The 21,621-nt window shown below is 38.5% G+C and overlaps 1 protein-coding gene across 2 annotated transcripts in view; it reads right to left on the reverse strand.

Annotated features, from left to right (window-relative positions):
* Positions 1 to 8,474: 8,474 nt before the first annotated feature.
* Positions 8,475 to 21,621, reverse strand: part of ST6GALNAC3 (ST6 N-acetylgalactosaminide alpha-2,6-sialyltransferase 3) — a 234,843-nt gene continuing 221,696 nt past the window's right edge. For both annotated transcript variants that reach the window (XM_086463569.1, XM_086463570.1), the window contains 2 exons: positions 12,327 to 12,434; positions 8,475 to 10,655 (listed from right to left, as the gene is read on the reverse strand). In XM_086463569.1, coding sequence (XP_086319695.1) covers positions 10,469 to 10,655; positions 12,327 to 12,434 — 295 coding nt within the window. In that variant the 3' untranslated portion in view covers positions 8,475 to 10,468. The remainder of the gene's footprint in view (positions 10,656 to 12,326; positions 12,435 to 21,621) is intronic.

Genomic DNA, 21,621 nt, shown 5'->3' on the forward strand with positions numbered 1-21,621 from the left:
AATGGATCAATACCCTGAAAGATAAAACACTAGATGGGATAGTAGCTGCTGTCTGCAAATCACCAAATCATAGAAGAGAGCAGGATGACTGGATGCTTTTGCACCTTCTGTAATGTGTAGGAGCAAAAAAGCTGCACTGTCATCTGAGATTTCAGTCTGCCTGACATAAGCCTAAAGTTTCATGATGCTGGTACTAAAACCTCTGCAGAATTTTTGAACATTATATATGAAGATTTCTTAAACAAAAGGGGAAACTCCCCAAAAATGAGAATTTTATGTGAGATTCAATCTCACAAATAACAAAAAGACATCAAAGGACTTGGTAAGAGAACTAAATGTTAGTGGCTATGATAGCTTGAAGGCTTTTCAGGGCATATAAAGAATGAAGCCCAAACAGTAATGTGGAAAACCAGTTCAGTTTTTACCAAACCAAAAATTATTGTAAAGGAGAATCGGCTAGGAAAGAGAACTGATCAATAATTGGAAAATACAAATATTTAGTAGCTGCAAAATTAGGAAAGCAAGCTGTATGTGTTTAAAAAAAAAATCTAGCTCAAAGTGTTAATGAAAGCCTGTACATAATTGTAAATCAATGAAATCAAGAAAGGAAGTTGATAACACTGAATGTAGAGTAGAAATAAGGAATAACAAATAATTCTTCCAGTAAGTGTAGCCAAGTCGTAAGGAGAAACTTATGGCCAGAGAATTAAGGACTATATTTTTCAAATACATTAGGAATCCTGACAACAGTGCCAGTTCTTTATCAGATTGAAGTAGAAGATTTGTTAAGAGTAATGAAGACAAGAAAGAAGTGTTCAGTAAGTATTCGTGTTCGGTATTTAAGCAAAAGACAGACAACTGGTGATGCTCTCTGAGGATGATGAACTACCAGGCAACAAAAGAAAACGCAAAGAAAAACATTAAATGGAAGCTACTGAAGTAAGAAATATTTGCATAGGAAACTTCAGATAGCGTGTATCCAAGAGTTGTTAAGGAGCTGACAGAGGAATCTCTGTTGTTACTACTGCATTTTGCTAAGTCCTGGAACAATTGGGAAAGTCCCAGAAAGCTGGAAGAAAACTTATGTTGTGTTAATATTTAAGAAGGATAAACTTAATGACCTAGATAATTACAGTCCTGTCAGTCTGAAATTCATCTGGAGCAAAGTAATGGAATGGCTGACAGGGGACTCAATTACTAACTAATTAAAGAGGAGAAATATGGTAAATGCCAATCTAAGTGCAATATGGAAAATAGATACTGTCGAACACATTTGCTGGCTTTTTTTCCAATTGTGACTACAAGCAAAACACAACAGTGCTGATATACTTTGATTCTACATGACATTTGATGTGGTATTCATGACATTCGAGTTAAGAAACCATGACAACACAAAATTGACATGTTGCACATTAAATGAATCAAAAACTAGTTAACTGACATTTCAAAATGTGAATTTAAATGGGAGCGATCACAGAATAGGTATTCTGCTGGGATAGCTTCCTGGCTAACATTTTTATTAACAATTTGGAAGAAAACCCAAAGGTTTGCAGAAGACCCAGTCATTAAGGAAGAAGTTGGTAATAAAAAGATCACTGAGACTAGTTGACGAGGATTACTGAGTGATCTGTTGCAAACTAATAAAGAAAGATCCAAATTTAAAGCCACAGGAACAAAAAATTCAGGGGGATAGGCTGGCTATTCTGTAAGGGTTTGAAAAGGTCTAAGGGGGATAATTCAATAATTAAACTTTTTTTTTTTTTTTTTTTTTTTTACCAGAGTATCTGGTTCTATAAAAAATAATCAAACCTGCATGGAAAAAGGATGATATGAATCCATATTACATCATGCTATTAATATGCATTCACAGCTCACGCTGTAACGGTTCTGAGGGGAACATTACAGTATGTTCAGAGTATGTCTGAAAAAATAACACACAAATTCTTAACAATCCCCTTGGCAGCATATCAGATTTGAAGTACCTTCAAAGCTGAGTATGTGAATGGCATTTCTTCCCTTTATTTAGTTTTAGTCTTACCACAGAAATTCTTTGTCCTTCCCCTCGTTGCCGTGGCTGACAAAATAGCCCAGTTCATAAAGGAAACAAATCTCTGTGCCATGAGTACCCGAGTACCAGAATCTGGCCCAAAATTAGATGGTAACAGTTGCTGCGTTATATATGCCAGTGCTGACAATCACACCTGGAATCTCCAGTCCTTTCACAAACCCAGTTAGTCTCTATGTCTTTATTTCAGCACATAGTCCAAGTTAAAATTTACTCATGAAGCCTGTTGCTTTTTAATCAATTTCTTAGCTGTGCAATAAAACAGGAAAATTTGAGGTTAGTTAGAGGCTAGAGGAGTTCTAGTTCCTTTCCTCTCTTAGCACCATGGGTTCCAGTGCATGATGGAAGACAATTAATCTAAGTCCTCCTCATGCTCCTATCAACATCATAGCTGCAAGTAGAGGTTCACACCTTTTTATGAGATGCGATCTCTCCCACAGCCCTTCAGTCTTACACAGCTCTCAAGGATGTGCTGAAAGTCCACTCCTAGGGCTTCCAATGACTTGACTTCTGAGAGCGCGATGGTCTGAGAGAGTGATTGAAGGACACACCCTTGGTGGATAGGAACCAATGTACCTTTCCTACAGATCTCCATTTCTGTGTGTAAGTGTGCGTGCAACGTGTTTTAACAGACAGAAATAAAAATATGAGTTATTGTAAGTGTAGGTTTTGTGGCTGAGTTTACCCAACATTACTGGATATGTTTAGGACAGATGCCTTAAAATGTCTTTAAAGTCAATTAAGAAATAATTTAGGCATAGTTTATATTTGTGTGCAGCACATTATAATACTTTCTAGAACAGAGACCTTTGTTTCTTTGAGTTCAGTGAACTGTCACATATCATTACAATGGCACATACATAAACAAGAAGAAAACTGTTTAGCACAAAATCATGTATAAATTATGCCACACAATTGGAAAATCGTATACATTTATTCATATTTTACAATAACCCAGGCACAATTTTGCAAGTACATAGAAGCACATTCTCCAAATGGGCCAAAACCGAAGTAGCACATAGCAAGAAAACACATGGCAGAACATCTAAAATAAGTATAAATAGTATGAAAGTTTTCTAAGTCTCAGTGATATCTACTGTGAATACACTTGTCAGCATTACAAAAAGGCAACCAAAGAATGCGTGTAATAAATAGCGTAACATGAACTTTCCACCTAAGTTGATGTTAGCAGCGTATAGTAGCAACTGGCTAAGAACAGAAGAATGCTTGTACACTGTATATGAATGCACATATGCACACATATACAGATACAACTGGAAGGCCACAATGACAAAAATACCCTGCAAAAATGATGAAGGGAAGTTTTATGTGTGATGCAGTATATAAAAACAATGCATGCATTAGCAAGCATCCAGCATGTTCATGATAAAACCACATCCACAAGTAGAATCAGAGTTAACTCTTCATCAAACTAAGCACTTTTCATGCTGTACCCATGCTGGATTACTCTGTTTTATACCACATTCTTACCTTATGGAGCACATTTGGATGCTAATTTTAGGAGTCAGGAGTCCTTGATTCCCATGATCTGACAGGAGGAATCAGACCTCAGATTTTAAAGAAAAATACCCATGCAAAATAATACCCATGCAAAGCCTGATGGGGGGACAACAAAGGGCTTCTATTTAGCCAAAAGATGGGCTAACAGGAATTTCACTTTCCTGTGGGGCAGTCCAGTATAGTGGCCTCACTTAACAAGCTTTAGCTTACATGATGGAGTGGTCCTGAGGATGTGAACTAGGTTTCTTTTGGATGAAACTAAAAGATGTGCTCCAATCACTAGTGGCATTCAGCCTGCGGGACCAAACTAGAGACCACGCATAGTGTGGAGATCAGGTCCTTAGCACCAACGGTTTCAGGCTACAGATCTGATCCAGCTGAGCTAACTCCTCGCTAATGTAGACATAGGCTTTGGAAATACACAGCATAAGCACGAATCAACAAGTACTATAACCTCTATTTACCATGTAAATCAGTCTTATTTGTTCTTACTTGCCACTATCTGGAAAAAAAAGACTTTCCCTGTAGGTACTCTTGGCATTTGCAGATGTGTGTGTGTGAGTCTGTGTATGAGAACAGGATAGATGAACAGCCAAAAGAGCAGTGAGCACACAGGATTTTTTTAATCCAGCCATCCTCAGAAATAGTATTTCCAGCACCAACAAGATGAAAAAACTACAGGCATCTTAGCCAATCTTCCACACATGCAATTCCTGTTAAAAAGACACTCCCACAAATGTCAAAAATGTGTGACTGCTGCCCTGCCAACATCTTGACACTACCTGTGTCAATAAAGTCATTCCCAGTGTTACGCTCAGATGTGAGATTTCCTTATAGCATAGACTTGTGACTGTGAGCACTAGAGCAGGTTCACAAAAGCAAGTTTAACTATTTCTAATATTCCAGTGAAAAATGTCAAATTTAGTAGATATTTCCCGACTGGTTTCAACAATTTGTTTGCTGCCAGCTGCTAATGGCACTTACAGAGCTCTAGCAAAGTGCTCTGGGCAACACATGGTATGAGAGAAAGAAAAAGCACTACTTCTGCTGCTTTAAACTAAGTTTACACACAACTTACATTATTTATCATAGTGTAACATGCTATCATGCATAATACATGGTAAGAACATGCATTAATTCAAGGTTACAGTCTCTTTATGGCCAGTAAATCAGAGCAGCAGTAGCAGGTGCTGACAGCTGCATAACTTGAGGAATTCTCAGAAATAGCAGTAAGCAATGCAAACAAGATGCAAAATCAGCTGACACCCCCATAAAATGGTGACTCTTTGTGAGTTAATCGTACAAACAATAACAAAACCCAGTGATATGTTGCCCACCACATTCAAAGAAGCTGAGTTCAGCACCTGAGGAGCGACTGTGCCCCACACAAGATCATGCTGCTGCCTTGAGGGAGTGTCCCTGCTCTGACACTTGTCACTCCTCACCCCCAAGCTGGCACCCCAGCTCCCCTGGCCCTGCAGAAGGGGAGGACAGGGCAGACTTGGTGCAGCTACAGGCTGCCTAAGGCAGCTGGAGAGCACACTTCATCCAACGGAGCTGGAAAGGGCCCAAAGCTGCAGCTGGGTGGGAAGCCTGTGAACCTGGGGGAGCAGGCGCAGGTATGCCGCCCAGATTGTCATGGCTTTCACAGAAGCCCCATCTTTCAACGGGGAGAGAGTCTCTTTCTCCTTCAGCCCCCTTCTGGCGGGTTGGCCTAGAAGGCTAATCCAGAACCAACATATGAGACTTCTGTAGATTATACAACACAAGATTTACAAAAAAGCTTGCTTTTCTCTGTGTCATTCATCGGCTATACATCACAGCAACAGCCAGAAAAAATATATATGGATCTGGTGGTTGGCTATTTACCATATGATTCTTCATTCCCCCAACAGTTAAGTCACATTCCTCTGCATTCTCTCAGGAAAGAAGGAACAGAATGAGACACATCTGCTGAAAATGAAACACTTTCTTCTCCAAAGAACTATGCCTAGTCAGGAAAAACAGGCCTTTTTTAGCAATACATGACTCTTGTTTTACGCAGTACATCATAATGCCCACAGTCAGCTCCTGCGTGAACTTTTGGCACTGAAATGGAGTTTCACTCTTGTGACTGCCCTAAGGTTCCTCACAAACAAATCCCAGACTTGCTCGAGCACAACTAAAGACAGATGCTATTTCTGAGATACATGCAGGAAAAAAAAGTTAGCAAAATATAAGCATCAATATGTAAAGTGCTTCTGATTTTCTACTTACTAAGGGCACCATCCAGTTATAATTCATCAGTGATTACTTCTTTAATTCCTACTTACCTGGACATATCCTTTGGCTGAGCATCGGTGCTCTGCTCCCAGCTATCTTTGAGTGGGGTCCTACTTTTGTCCAGTTCACGAGCAGGTGAAGACTGCCTGCATCAGCCCTCCAAGTGTTGGATGGGCACCTCTTTATTAACTACACATGCATTATGTGCACATAGTACTTCTCAGACAAAACACTGCTTACCTTAGTACCCAGGAGTGCAAAGATTTTACTGGGATGGGTGCTGTATTCATGAACTTGCCAAAGTGATTTCCACTAGTTTTGAATCGAGTCCTCAGAGATTCCTGCATCAGCGAGTCTTCAGGTAATTTGTGTCAGGCTGACTTCTTCATCCCTGGTGTTCTTTATATAGAAATCTTTAACAACACAGAATTTGCCTCTACTTTTCCCTGTAAAGGGCACGTTTTCCCATTGCTGGTAATTCCTAGAGTAGGACAATAGTTCTACAGAGGAGCTAAAGGCATTTGAAGAAACAGAATACTTCAGTAAAGTATTTCCAGGAGAGATCAATCGGTCCTCCTCTCCTAAAGCACTTTAGGGGCATTTTTTAGAAGTTGGAACACCATCTGCTCGTAAGTAGAACTCTTCCTCAGTCTTTCCCACTTACTGATGTAACTGACATGAGCAGTCTGCAGATGGAGCCTCCCAGCCCAGATGGAGAGGGAATTTGGCTGGATACATAGACTACTTTTTTACTTCTGTGAAGAGGCCTTGATATAAGCAGAGGGTTGTGATCTGACCATCTAGTGGGGATGAAAAAGCTGGGATCATACCTGCTGTGTCTGTCTGGAAAAACAAAACCTAGCTTTTTATGTTATTTAGTTAATTACCTGTGAATTAGTAATTAGCCAGTCAAACAGATATTTTTTTTCTTAGGAAAATTTCTGCTCCTATTTAGAACTCTTTTTTCCTTGAAAAAAAAAATTAAATCAGACAGTAATGCAACATAAAACATAAAGTGTATTAAAATTTAAACCATTATTAAAACCAAGCCTACAGCAAGCCAAAAAATAAATACCCTTATTTTTTTTCTTCAAAAGGTGTAAAAAACTAACTAAACTATAAAAGAAAACATTTGGTGACTGCTTAGCTGACTGATGGCAAAAACCCACTAAATTATTTGTGAGCATTCCTCTATTAGCAGCAATGTAAAGATCTATTTTGAAAACCTCAGGTAAACTCCCTGCTTGTTTTATACACATGAGTAGTTGATTAAAATAGGACTGCTTGAACGAATAAGCAATTAGGATCTGATTACATTCAGGTAAACTGTGGTAGGCTTTATTTTAAAGAATTAATAAATGATTCTCAGCTGCTGCCTTAACTGCTCTCAGAAGGTGAATCATCAAGGTCTCTCACTACACAGCCAAGTACTGAGATTCTTTCTCCAGTACCGCAGTACTGACTTTAACAGATTCAACAAAGTCGTTTCTTTGTCGAATCATCTTTAACACAGTGGTCACAGCTCCTTAGTCATATAATAAAAATCACGCCAATATGTGTTTAGTTTATGCTAAAGACAGGCTCATTCAAATACGGGAACTGATGTTCTTTTACTCTAATGTGAATGAAGCCTGCTGCAATGTTTCTAAAAGTGGATCTGCTCCTACCGCAAATCCAAGCAGAGACCAACACTTTAACTTCGCTCTGTGACAACTGCACTTTAATGATGTTGTCAATTTTGCTGTACATTTAGCTGTTCTTAGAGCTGTATTTTTCTTAGCTGGCCTTTGCATGAGACATTGTTTCATACAGCCTGCAAGCACTCTACAAGAAGCTTCAGTATGAAGCACATATTTTACAACAGATTTGTGGTGATTTGGCAAGGCTTAATTATCTTAAAAACTTTCTCAGGCTTAAAAATTGCTTTACCTGGGAACGCAACTTGGACAGAATCCTTATGCTGTGCTCATTGAGAAGAAAGACTATGCATCATGAGGACAATTCTCACCTCACACAAGTCTGTCCAGCCCAACTGCACTTCCATGTGCAGCACTTTCATAGTAACTTTCTATTAATCCAAAGACCTTCAAAATACAAGTTCAGTTTGACTGATGTTCTCCTTTTCAGCTCCTCTTCCCGCCAGGGAGCTATAGGTTTTCCCAGGCTGCCCTGTACAGTACGTGTGGAATGTTCTCCCCAGTTCTGCGTGTCCTGCATTCCTCAAATCCTGCATTACAATATTTTTTATTAGCTTTCCATCTATCCAGCCATCCATCTGAACTGAAAAGATGCATATGCATGTGGCGATAAATCTAGCTCACTGTCTTTTGCTACTACAACTCCACATCCATCCGTGACCCTTCCCCCTCTTGATTTCATCCCATGCCTACAATTGATTTTAAACTCCAGAGACAAGAGGCAGCCACTTTAAATTATTTGTATATTACAGCATTGCCTGTAGCCTTCAGACACTTTGGGCACCTCTTCTGCAAGGCATCATACAAATACATTGCAAATGAGAATATCCGTCTCAAGAGCTTTGAGGAAAGTCAGTCAAGACAGAGAGTAGGAAAATACTGTTCTCCTTTTCCAAGCAGGACGGTGAGACATCAGGTCATGCAAGAAGTCTGGGACAGAGCCTGTATTTGAACACAGATATTTATCCAGGATCATAAGCATGGCCCCAGCCTTTGTCTGACAACCAGCACGAACACTTACAGCACTAAAGTAAGCAGTGAAAGCTGAGCTATATTAAAAACAAAATCAGAAAGCTGCATTTACATTAGAAAATAGAAGGGGCAAGAGAGATGACACTGGCATCACCTACCAACAGGAACAAGAAACGAATGATCAGGAGGAGGAACAATGCTGAAGAGATTTCCTCCCCATCCTAAGAGCTGCAGCTGCTGCTGAGAGAATATATATGCCATGAACATATAAAATATAGATTTATATATACAAATATACAATTGGAAATAGTCAGTATACAAATTCTTACATGTAAAAATAGCTTTTTACTTTCCCCTTTTCATGATTTACAAAAGCATACAAAGTTTCCTGTTGGTTCATGTTTAAGTAGTGTGAGTAAACCCTGTGTGTCATGTTCCACACATAATTCTTTCAAGTTTTCACAGTATTGGCTATTACAGTGTTGAATGTGACATTCCAGATGTTAAAATACGCGTAGGACACATTCTAAACTTAAAGCATTAATTTAAATACAGTTTAAATAAAACTCACATGTGCAGTTGACTTATGTTCGTATTTCAAATGAGTCTGCTGCAGTTGAAAACTTTCCATGAGAAATACATATTTCAACTAGAGCCAAGTATATTTTAAAATTTCTGAACTGCCTCTTGATGTGCAGATAATACTGTGAGGTGCTGAGTTCTTTCAGCTCCATCCGAAGCGATGCAGGCTGAGAGAGCTCAGTGTTACAAATTACCCACAGTAGGAAAGCGGATGCACAGAACAATTTGCCATCAGATCCAGACACACTGTCATTTTCTTCAAATAACCCAACAGAGAAGAATAAATGACAGGTACCATTGTTTTTCTGTTAATAATAAATGCTTTGTAGCATTCCTCATCAGGAAAGTGCTTTATGGACTTAAAGGAATCCTCACAACTCTCTTGTGAGGCAGACAGTTACTATCCCTGATTTTAAAGATGGGGAAACCAGAGATTTAAAATAAATTATGATGGCTGCATGGGAAATACTGTCAAAATACTGGTATTTGGATGTTGGAGGAACTCAAAGGCACAACTGGAGTAAATAGAGATGTTCATGAGACAACTTTACACTACCCAGCTTGGGTACTGACAGCAGGCTTGGCACAACAGCCAAAGGTTCAGCATGGGCTGCAAAACAAAGACTTTGCTAAGCGCCATGCTGCTGGAGCTAAACTGTGGGGCAACAGCCTCAAAAAGTCCAAAACACATCATCCCAGACAGTGTGGCCTGACCGGGGTAGAAGGAAGCTGCGTTTCAGAAGTCATGAATGAATCGGGAGCCTTGAGTAAACACTATCTTCTCATGCGGAAGTTGTGCACAGTTCAAGAAACACGTTGAGCTCATCTCTAATGTTACCATACACGCAAGTGTTCACATGTATCAATGTATTCGGGTGTTTTTAAAAATTTACTCACTCAGACCTTATCCCACCAACATTTAGAGGTCTGTATTTTTCCTCGTATTTCTTTTGCGGAAAATTTCTACTAATACTACAAATGGAACTAGTGCTGCAGTACTGCGAATGAGACACAAACACTAATTTTAATTAACTAAGGTGATGGACAAGTTTTAAAGGACCACCATGTTCTCTGTGTGCACCTGTATATACAGGAAATTTCATCTGTCTTTAACTGCTACTGCCTTGAAGTAAAATCCAGTTTATAAAGTGCATTGTGTGGAGTAAAACCCTAAGAAATAACAAACAGTGTGTCTGCCTTCCACAGTTGATTAATTTTGCCTAGCAGCTGAACCATCACTCTCTTTGTCTTCTAGTTTTTAGTTTGGTGTTACCTAGGCTGAGAAAGGCCAGCCAGATGTAAGCAAAATTATTGTAAACGGAGACATTTTTGTAATATGCTGTTAAGTGAAAATTAGAGAAAACTAGTATCAAGACACTGTCCAGTTGGGGTGTGTAAATATTATCGTGTGCTTCTTGGCCCATTTAGCAAATACTTTTTTTTCTGTGATAAACCGATGGCCTCCATATGGAGCATTTTCATGCAGAAAGTATTCCTCACACTCATCTCTTCCTGGCTCGTAATAGTGATAGGGAACTTTACGAAAGCCTTCTGATCTATGGAGAAAAAAAAAAGATACATGTAAGTACTATCTCCAAGAAAAACATTAATATATACTGCATCTGAATTAACTGAAATCCTTACCATGTGTCAGCACCTGAGCTCCTTTGCTGAATTGTATAAGGGCTTTCATTACAGCATGATTTCTATTAATTTTCCTATAGAAAATGAAGCTAAGTGTATCTCTCAACATAGGCTGATCTTATCAGTTATTAAGAAGCTGGTGGACTGGCTCTTATGGATACTGCATGTTTTGTTTAACCTGGGAGAACTCAGTCCATAAAGCTCATCCTTAAGCAAAGTCTTCGCACTGGATGGTCCCAGCTCTTAAAACTGGTTCTTGAACTAGCTGAATAAGACAGTTATAAGAATAATATACATTGCATATGTTTACATGTATATAATGTGTATATATATGTATATAATGTACTTGTATACATTATAAGTAGATAATGCAGACAGAATTGCAGCTTTAAGGAAACCATCCTTCTCTGCTGCCAACAGACTGAAGTGCCACCGTGCTGTTTACTGGTTTTACATCAGGGCTATGCAATGCCAGCTTGACTGAACTCTGTGAGGACAACTTCAGTCCTGTCACCCCTCATCTCAGGGTGCCTACTGTGTTTTCATAAACAAAGAACAACATATGTTCATTCCATCTGGATGACTCAACTGGTGAGATCTGCAAGCTCTAAAAAGTGAGCCTCTACTGTTAAGATACCCTAATTAAACTGCTGTGACTCAAATCTCAAATTCCCTTTTTTTTTTTTTCCTTTTTTTCTATTAGGGTCTGCCAGGAATGAGTCCCACAGTGGAATACACAGAATGTGGAGTAAGGTCTGCACAGAGACTTTAGTCTAGGAGCTGCGGACCCACTGGACAGATTACACGCAAGACCTGAACCAGCCTAGGTACGGAAGCATAGATTTGTACTAGTATCATACATTGTTTATGACATTTCCTGCTTTTCTGAATGAGGAATAGTTTCATTTTATATTTTTCTACCATACACTGTAGATGAAAGCATTTAACTTGGACTTTTAAAAATTGTGTTTAGAGATACTTCTGACAATAGGATCAATCCTTTGTCACTGTAAGGTCGCTAACAGTAGTTGGTCGGAACTTACATCAGTTTACTGTGATAAAGCTCGCAGGACTTGTTTTATTATCTAATTAGAAACCTCCTACTCCTCAAAGGAAGCCATATCTAACCTAGAAAGTTCAAACGTGTTGCTCAGTGGTGGCGAAATGTGATTTCAGGTAACTATCCTCGGCTAACCAGTTTCTCTCACTTCCAGGTGTATTTGTTATTCAGAGAACTAATACATTAGTATTTCCTCTATGGATTTGTTTTAGCAGTAGAAGTACATTTTGTCAGCAGAGTATGAACATACTTTGTTTCCAGCTAAATGAGAAACTGCAAAAGAACTTTGATTAAAACCAGTTCCTTACGATACCTGATCTTGGCATTTGTGAATGTTTTTATTTTATCAATAGCAAATGCCACATCAGGTCTAAATATGCTGACAATAGTGTCACATCAATGCAAAACACTGGGAAATGTCTGCCTGGTCCATCTTTTGAATTTACGATATTAAAATAAATCGTGACATTTTGACAAGACATCAGCATTGTAGATGCATGAAAATAATTTCCTGTGATCTTACTTGCAGTAGGTGTCATTTATCATCCCATAGACATGAATTCCATAGCAGGCATCCATAGCCAAAATTAAGGTAAACCAACCCGTACTGAGATATGAACCTGACTGGACTCTGTAAAAATACAACATACACAAAACAAATTGCAATGAGAAATTATCAACACTTTATTAAAGAAATATAATTCATTACCTGGGACAAAAGGCATTGAACAACTTGACAGTCTGTCAAAACCTTCCAATTATTTTGAATTATTTATAGATATGCTCTCATTCTTCCTGCCTCAAGCTACTGTCCACGGAAAAAATTCCATGTTAAGTATCTGAAGTCAAACAATGCATCTCCCATAAAACAGAAAATAATTTATTTTTACATCTGAAAGACAGCAACTAATAGAGTGTGTAAAATGAGATAAACTGCTGGCAGAGTTTGTGCTGCGTGCATGTAAGTATGCACCATCCTCTTCCTCAAGCAAAATCTCAATCTGCAGTGGGCTATTCTCAGCTTGAAAATTCACACTGTATTGAAATGTTTAAGGATATTTTGGCAGAAAACCATCTAATGCAAGGCTCTGAAAACCAAAATTCTGTGCCTATCCCTTTACTACATAAGTTTGTGTTATCATTCTCTAAGATAACTCAGCAGAGAGAAAACCACAAAAGGACAGCGCACAGATTAATAAACTCTGCTCAAATAACTAGCTGCATTAAATCAGTCCAAACGTATTACCTGCATGAGTGAGGACAAATGGCATGTGCAAGGATTTGGCTCACACGTTGGCCATGTGAGCAAACGTAGGTGTTGTTAATTACAGACCAAATCCTCTTCCGTCCACTCACGCAGGTGTTACCAATGGGGGACGGGCCTCAACAGAGCTACCCACACACCTGGGCAACCAAGACTTGCTGCTTTAAAACCTCCAAGTAATAAGAACACACTTAGCACTCACTGCTCACAAACTGGTTGAAGTCCAGCTTTGTGCATGTATTGCTTTTGGTTTGACTGAAATAATTGAAAATTATAAATAACTTGTCCAGTTTCCATAGAAAGATATCACAAAAGTCATAAAACCATCTTAGTAGAGCCCCAACTTTGGCTCAGTATGAGAGAGTTGGGTGTGAGTGAGTGAAGGTAATTTAGCTTTATGCCACATCTCTTAGCTTTTGGATACAGCAGGGAGTAGTCTGTTCTCCATCATAAGTTAAAGTAGCCTAAAGTTTGCACGCAATTAAATTTTGCTGCAAAAGAACTCCTGAGTAGGCCTATGTATGAATCAGTTATCCCACCAACAAAATCTTGTGAAAACATTTTCATCCTGGGCTAGGAATAAAGCTTTCATGTGGAAAAAAAAAAAAACCAATACAGCAACTTATCCAGCTTATAAAACACAACTTTCCTGTGAGACAGAAGAACCAACTTCAGGTGTTTCTTCCTGGTTCAGAGCAAGAACGTATTATGGTCTCCTGCCTCCAGGTAAATCTGCCAATCAGTGGCTTTTCACTCAGATTCTGTGTTACTTCCTTGCTCTTTCTTGATGAAGTTTGATTAAACACTAATTAAGACAATGGGCAAAAATGTAGTTGTACAACCTTTATAATAACATTTACCTGACACATACAGGACTGAGATTCAAATTCCATCTCTGATGAATAGCTTTTATTACGGACAGTAGAAAAGCTCCAAGAGCTTTACATTCCTAAAGAAACTCCAGTACGCTCCAGTTTAAACAAATATTTTATTTTTTTTTTTTAGTTTAAAATAACTACCTCAACTACCAGAGAGTTTTATTGTACTCAAGAACACTGAAAGCAGTTTGGGCTACATCTTCTCTGCCTTGCCCATGTCTATCATCCTTCATGGGTTAGCTGGTATGAACTTCTATCCCTACCTTTCCTGAATGTCCTTTTCCTTGGGGAAACTCCTAAGTATCTGTTTAGCTGCTTTTGTAAAGGACTATTCCAGAAACAATAAATAAAGGGTTAACTTAGCACTGGAAAATGACCAGTGGGAACAAAGGCAGGGTGTCAAATACCTGTGTTTCATTAGGTGGACAGCAACTATAATTGGGCTCCTTTCCTTGACACCTTTATGGCCACGGAACCGTACGCCTGTTTATCTGTCCTGTTAGGAGCTTCAGTTCTTCAAACAGAATGTTCTGCTACTGTCTAGCAAAGAGAATGCCCAATCCGATTCATGTTATTTCAGAGTAACATTCTGCCGTGATAAAAAGCTGCATTGCTTCTAACTTGCTTTCTGCTCTTGCACCAGAACACCACCAGCTTTGAACTTTTAAAGCCATTTAGAATCATAATAACCATTTATAAGAACACTATGAATATCAGGACCTTTCCAACAATGGAGGTTTATTGGAGAGTACTATATTGACAGTGGCGTCTGAAATTTGCTATACTCAGGAGGAAAAAGGAATTTTAAAAAAAGAATTAATCAATATTTCATGTCTTGTTTTAACACCATTGGACCTTAGTCCTCTCATCTATATACTACACTGGCAGGATAAATAAAAACAGCTGAGTGAGTTCCCAGATACCTTCCCTGGGAGATGAAGTACATGACAGAATACAGATCATATACTTTAAAAGAGAGCACTTACATTCTTTTCATTTTTTCCTCTGAAGATACATCAGGATACAAGCGAATATACTTAAGCAGTGGGGATTCTGGATGATTTGGTAACACCTTAGAATTCAATCTGATACTGTAAACATACTTTCAACATTCTAATGAAAGCAATATTAGAAATGTGAAAACAATTTTAGCTGTCCCTAAAAAGTCATAAATCTCTGAATACCTTTTAAAATAACATCCCATAAAACTGCAGTGCAAAGCAATGTCTCAGCCCTTGCTATTATGCCAACACTGTGCACTCGATTTCTTCCTCTACAGGAGAGTTTTACATGGTTTTTGGACACGGCTTTTTGAGACTCATTAGAAAGAGTTCCTCTTGTTACTGTAATTGCATTCAAATTTCAAATTTTACACACTGAAAAGAATCCTCCATTTATGTGTAGCATAAGGCTATGTTAACTGCACAAATCTGAGGGAAATGGGACATTAATCTCAAATAGGGAAAACAGGAGTTTGTTAAACGTCATCCGTAGAACTGCTATAGGCAGATCTATTGTGAGTGTGCAGCAAATCCAAAATTGTTCCCTATGGCTCACAGTGACTTTTTCTTACACTTTAAAATTAATGGGGCACCAGATCTAGGCAGAAAATTGTCTCAACAGCTCAGGAGAAAATAATGCACTATTTTTCAAAAAATGTATTTAAAAAGATGGTTTTGCTTTCAAGGTTTACAGCTGGATGCAGCAATAAAAAGCCAATGCTCACAAAAAGTTACTTTGTTTATCTTGAAAATGAAAGCTTATTTTGCTTACTACTCACATTATTAGGATTCTTAAAGAAATGTTAGTTATTGGGATGTAGTTCATTCTGCTAAGTACCATCCAGCATTTCAGAAAAGTACATAGGCATATGCTTAACACTAAACACATGAAAACAATGGAATCAACTAATGTGCTTGAGACAAAGTATATGCTTGCCTATCTTGCTCTTAGTGAAGGTTTAAGTGCTTAAAATGACATTATTTCACCTCAGAATATAAAAGTAAACTCCAAAATTAATAGTAACTTGCAAGTTTCCAGTCTCAAAATACAGAATTTGCACTTTTAGTAATGCTTTCCATAAACTCCAGTAGAAAGAACTGACTATAGTTTCTCACAACCTTAAAAAGGAGACATGCCTTCTATATTTTAGAAGGAAATGGTAAAAAACACGTTTAGGATTGCTAGAATTGTAATGTGTGATACATAAAGCTGTAATTAAAAATTAATTAAAAAGAAAAGCAATTAGACAGGGTTCTTTAGCCGTAGCTTTCCAATATTCTAAAAAAGCATAAGAAATTGATAGAAAGAAGATGGAATAGAGAGTGCCTCATAAAATTGTTGGTGACTGAAATTCATCTTCTTTGACATCTATAACCATGCTTTGATGTGGACTAAATGAAGGAAAAACTAGTTCCTTCTCTCATCAGGGGAAAATGGAGGAACATCAAATATTTTCTTAATGATCAACGGCAGGTGAGTTCAAATTGGGTAAAAGTTTTGTTGTCACTTAGGTTCTGATTTTACCATAGAATCCCAGGAGTTCTTTACTTTGTTCAATTGCTCCAGGATTTTTTATGTGCACGATCAATTCTAGGTCTATGGTTCAATGGACTGTAATTTCCAGTGGGAACTTCAGTGGTAAAAACATAAAAATGAAAAAAAAAAGTTTGTTAAGGCGGAGATGATCTGTAGACTAGCAATTTCATGTCAATCTGACTGCAGAAAAGAATTTAGAAGCCTATTTTCTAATTCCTTACTGGGAGAAATTAAAGAGCACAGAAGGTCAATTAAGAGTGTTAATTAAGATGAAAAATGAAGAAATTTAGGACTTCAAGAAGCTATTAAGTAACAGAGAGCTTGCCAAATGCATTAGCTAGACAGTTTCCTTTTTTGCTTCATTTCAAAATATTGCAGTAAAATAAAATTCAACAGTGACAGATTGAAATGACAAGATTCTCCAGGCCAATTGACAAAAAAAATTATCTTTTTATAAAGGCTGTTTATAGACTCTAATCCTCAGATGACCCTCCTACCAAACTACTGAATCAGCAGCAGCTTTGTTTGCAGCAGCTTGTCAGGCCTCTTGATTAATAAATACGTATAAATAAGGGTATTGGTCTAAACAAACTAAGAGACCTGTAATCCCCAGAATGGAGGTTTCATAATGTCCCCTCTGCACTCCCTTGTTAAAGACAACCAGCTCCTTTTCTCCCTGGGTTACTGTAGGTTTTTGCATTGCTGAATAACAGACTAAAAATATCGAAAATGTATTTACCAGCATAAACTGTTGATCCGTTACTTAATTCTGTACTAACTAAATTAATGCTACCATTGTACTTCTGTTGACTGAGATTTCTCTTTTTTCTGAGGGAGTATCTCTGAATACAGCTGCTGAACAACTCTACTTCTTTGCCAAATTAAACGCCCACATTCCCTAAGTAACAGGTTTGGTCTATGCCTTCCTCTTCATATCAAAAGTAGATTCGTAAATGACAGATTAGAACGAGCTGACAGAAAAATGCCCCCACCTCTGACAGAACAGCAAGGCTCATTTTCCTAGCACCTCTCCTTTGAGGAGCACGTATACTTCTCATGTCAGAAAGCTGTCTTCTTGAGAGGAGAAAAGGAAGTACATTTGGTACAGGAGAACAGCAGGACTCTAAATGGTGAAGAGTATTAGCGCTAGCCTAGATTTAATACAGTTTTCTGTAAGACTCAGTGCTTTGTGGCTAATAATTTCCTTATATACTTTCCGCAGAAAAAAAATAGCACAAGAGCAATGAAGACGCAAGCACAGAGAATTGATTTCACCTGGTAAAAATGCTTGCTATTTCTGCATTATAAAGATACCTGTTAGGCAGTTGTTTATCATAATTATTCATTCTTTTGTATGTGTGTGTGTGCACGCACATGGTTGCTTTCCATGCCATAATGATGCAGGACATCTAATAATAAACACCCTTTTCCTCTAGCAGTGAGCAGACTGTCTCACACATTCAAAAGCCCACACGGTGCTTCAGGTCATTCTGAAAAGTGAAACATTTATACATGGACAGATGTTTTATTATCCATCATGTACGGTTTTAGGCAAAGCTTAAACAAGTGGAATGCATTATGAACAGCACAGACCATGTTCCAGGCTCAGACAGTGGCTGTGCCCAGCAAGGTGTCCCCAGGAGTGGAAGAGTGGTGCACTCCTGCCAGCCCAGACTCTTGGTAGATCATCCTTACTGTGAATTCTGAAAACAAACTGCAGTCAGGTGGCATACTGTCCAACTAATATCCAGAAGTATAAGTTTTCTATCTATATTAATACTGCACTAATGCAACACAGAGGGCGAGACTCCATTTCAGTTGAATTTGCTACAGACCCGCAGTACAGGCTACTCCTCGGTCATAAACTAGCCCATTAGAATCTCCCCTCACAATCTCATTTTAAAAGAGATGTAACAATTGATAAATCCTATGTCAAAACGGCCTTGTAAAAAAGACAGGAAGGACGCTTCTGAGAGATCACAAAAGGGAACAGAGGAAATTGATGGCTTTGTATTTAACTGCATCTAATTTAAAAAAAAAACCAAAACAACTATTCAACTTAGTATTTACAATTTTTGGCAAGACAGACAAAACCAATATTAGAAATAAGGAAGAATCTGTTAACTGCAATTACTGAAATCCATGCAGCATGTGCTTGGGTATGGAATTTGTGCATGTCTTTCCAGTCTTTGTGTTGTGTACATATTTTTTTTCCTTTCCTCTCTTTCCCTGCTCTATGCAATGTACATGTGCAAACCTGAAACAAAGTGGGGGGAGGAAAAAAAAAAAAAGCAACTTAAAGAAATTGACTTCTGCTGCCCAGGCTTCTCTAGTTTCCTTATTTCTGATTCCTTGACATGACTTTGATGCTTCTCAGCTCAGTCATGAACTCAGGCCACAAGAGGAGGAAGGCATTTCATCCAGCAGAGAGCGTTCCTTCAGATGCCTGTGCTGCTGCGCTCAGAGAAGAAAAGGAGAATTCCTGTTTATCAAGAGTAATCATAGAGGTCCAGCTTGCTGCAAAGCACACAGAAAAGAAACAAGAATAAAGAACTATAACTGTAAACCCTGCCGTCCAGATGAGATACAGGTATACAGATATAGATATATATGTATTATTTCAAGGCAATTCTTGTGCAGGAAAACCTGTGCTAATCTTTTCAAGTTGAATGGCATCTGCCTTAGAGAACAAGAGCTGCTAGCTAAATTTCTTACAGCTATTGGGCTTCTGCAGCTTGCACTGACTCCAAATACAAATCGTGCTCTTGATGCAAACTGTTGACAGAACAGTAAATTCCAATCCCAATCTTTTTTCTTTCCCACTCTCTTCCCTAATCATCCTGTTTCCAGACATACATATTCTCTTGATTTCTCTTGGACCAAGAATTCTTTATTTCCCTTTCTTAAGTACAAACTGTGGCTTGAGGGACAGCCCATGCTATTATGTGTGCTTAAGTTATTAGTAAAAGATGCCTTTTCTAAGTGCCCTGGTTGCAGTTGCCACCTGGGATCTGAAGTCAAGTAGTTTATGCATGATTACCGATAACCTTGACCCACTGGAGATGTATTGTGCAGAAAGAGAAGTGTATGGATCCACATGTCTCCATTTGCACTTGGATTTCACTGATGAGCAAATGGATGTTTAAATCAGAAGAGGAGCCATGGAAGTGTCGACAGTTACAACTATACAAGTATGTTTGGAATGAAGGGAAACTAACTCACATAAGCAGAGTTGAGGGCTAAGCTGTTCGCATCTTTACGCAGACATTTTTCTCTTCAAAAATCACCTGAGTAAAATTCACTCCACCCTTAGGAAGACTGAGCTTATCAGGAAATGCAGCTCTTCTGGTCTACGCCAGCATAGCACTTGCTCCACAGTACGATTACTTAAGCTTGCCGTGGTTGAAGCAAATGGGAGGTGATGTCAAATCTGCTTTCCCTGGACAGTATTCAAGCCTGCAAGATAGTTGTGGCACCGTGGTGTACTCCTATCCCACCATTCTGCACTTTGGATTGGCCTATGCTAGGTCAAGGACTTCTTGCAATCCCTGATGGCTGCGACAGAGGGAGTGACGGTTGAAACCAAGTGTCATGACTTGTGCCACGGCCTCTGCAGGGCAGGTTTATGTGCAGTTCGCTTCACCAGTAGCTGCATCCAGTTTGCTCAGCGCTGGTTCAACATCTTCCCACAGCATGAAAGGGAGTAGAGAAGGATTTAGATTTTCATCCTATGTAACCAAAAATGAATCAAAACTCAAAAGTGTGTCAAGTGGAAGAAAAAACCACAACAGTCACTTTTTCCGGCATCTACGTTTAAATCAATACTTGCTGTCTTGGGTCTGCACATTTTTCTCCATGGAGGATATAAACTAAACAGTGCTGCAGTTAATCCAGGATCCCTGAACATATTTAATTAATTAAGGCTTTCGCACCCTTTTCTTTTGGTATTAAAGGGCACTTACTACTCCTAGCTGCATATTTTACTGAAATCTATTGTTGGTGAATACACAAATTTCTTGATTAGCTCTTACCTTGTCAAGACAAGATATTGAAGGGAGTTCATCTAACCTTGGCTGAAAGCAGCTTAAATTTTTCATAAAAACATTTTCTATTAGTTTTTTTTTTTTAACGTTTAAAGCAAAAGATGTAAGACAACTTTCTAAAGGTTTACATTGTATGACTGTGATGTTGGGATGTGAGCAGAGGCTTTTATAAAGGTAATTTGTTTTACTACTATGGTGAAAATGAAAGAAGAGCTAGCACAAGATTGTACCCTAACTCTGCTCATTTGAGCGGGGAGAACACTGAACCAGATACTCAGCCGACAGAAACCACGCTGATGTACATCAGCTGATATCCTTTTACATTTTCTACAATCTGCTGTCATTGTGCTAGTTCAATCACTACCTCTTCAATGTTAACATGGAAGGGAAGGCAATGTTACATTTTTCTCCCTACATTCCACATTTATCTGAGAACTTTGCTTTTAACCAGGATGGATGCTCATCCAAAAAAAGCTTATGGAGGGCCAGCCCTAGTATTAATGGGAAGTTTCATTTCTGAAAGGAAAATATTCACTGAAAAAAGAGAATTCAGACCCCACAGATAAGACCTTCATTGGTACATATCCCTCTATCAACAACTTGTCCCTCCCCAGCTGCGATATTCATAAGAGTGTTTCCAGATATTCTAAAATTAATTCCTAATTTGTTGCTAAATTACTCACTGATTATTTGCACTACAGTAGCACTGCAAATCCTTGCTGTGCAAGGCACTATACACCCACACGTGACGGTCCTTGACCCAAAGAGCTCAACTGTCAAATAACCAAGAGAAACAGATTCTTTGGAAAACGTACATTTCCTTATCCCTAGTTCTCGCAGGGAACTGATACATACTGAGATTTCCTCCGTTACATTTAAGGCATGTATATTAGTAGTCATTTAACATGCATGTGAAAGTTTCTCCACCAAGTATAGCAGGTAGAATGGAATCAAATAAATGCAAGACCTTCTAGTACTGTTCCACAGAAACTTCCTACAATACTGCACTGTGTTATAAAGCCACATTCTCTGAAATTGAATCCGGAGCCACATTGCTCTTCTCTACACTGCCTATTTGCACAACCCAAAAGTTCA

This window comes from Leptosomus discolor, chromosome 3, assembly GCF_034619465.1.
Source record: "Leptosomus discolor isolate bLepDis1 chromosome 3, bLepDis1.hap2, whole genome shotgun sequence".
In the NCBI taxonomy this organism is placed as follows: Eukaryota; Metazoa; Chordata; class Aves; order Leptosomiformes; family Leptosomidae; genus Leptosomus; species Leptosomus discolor.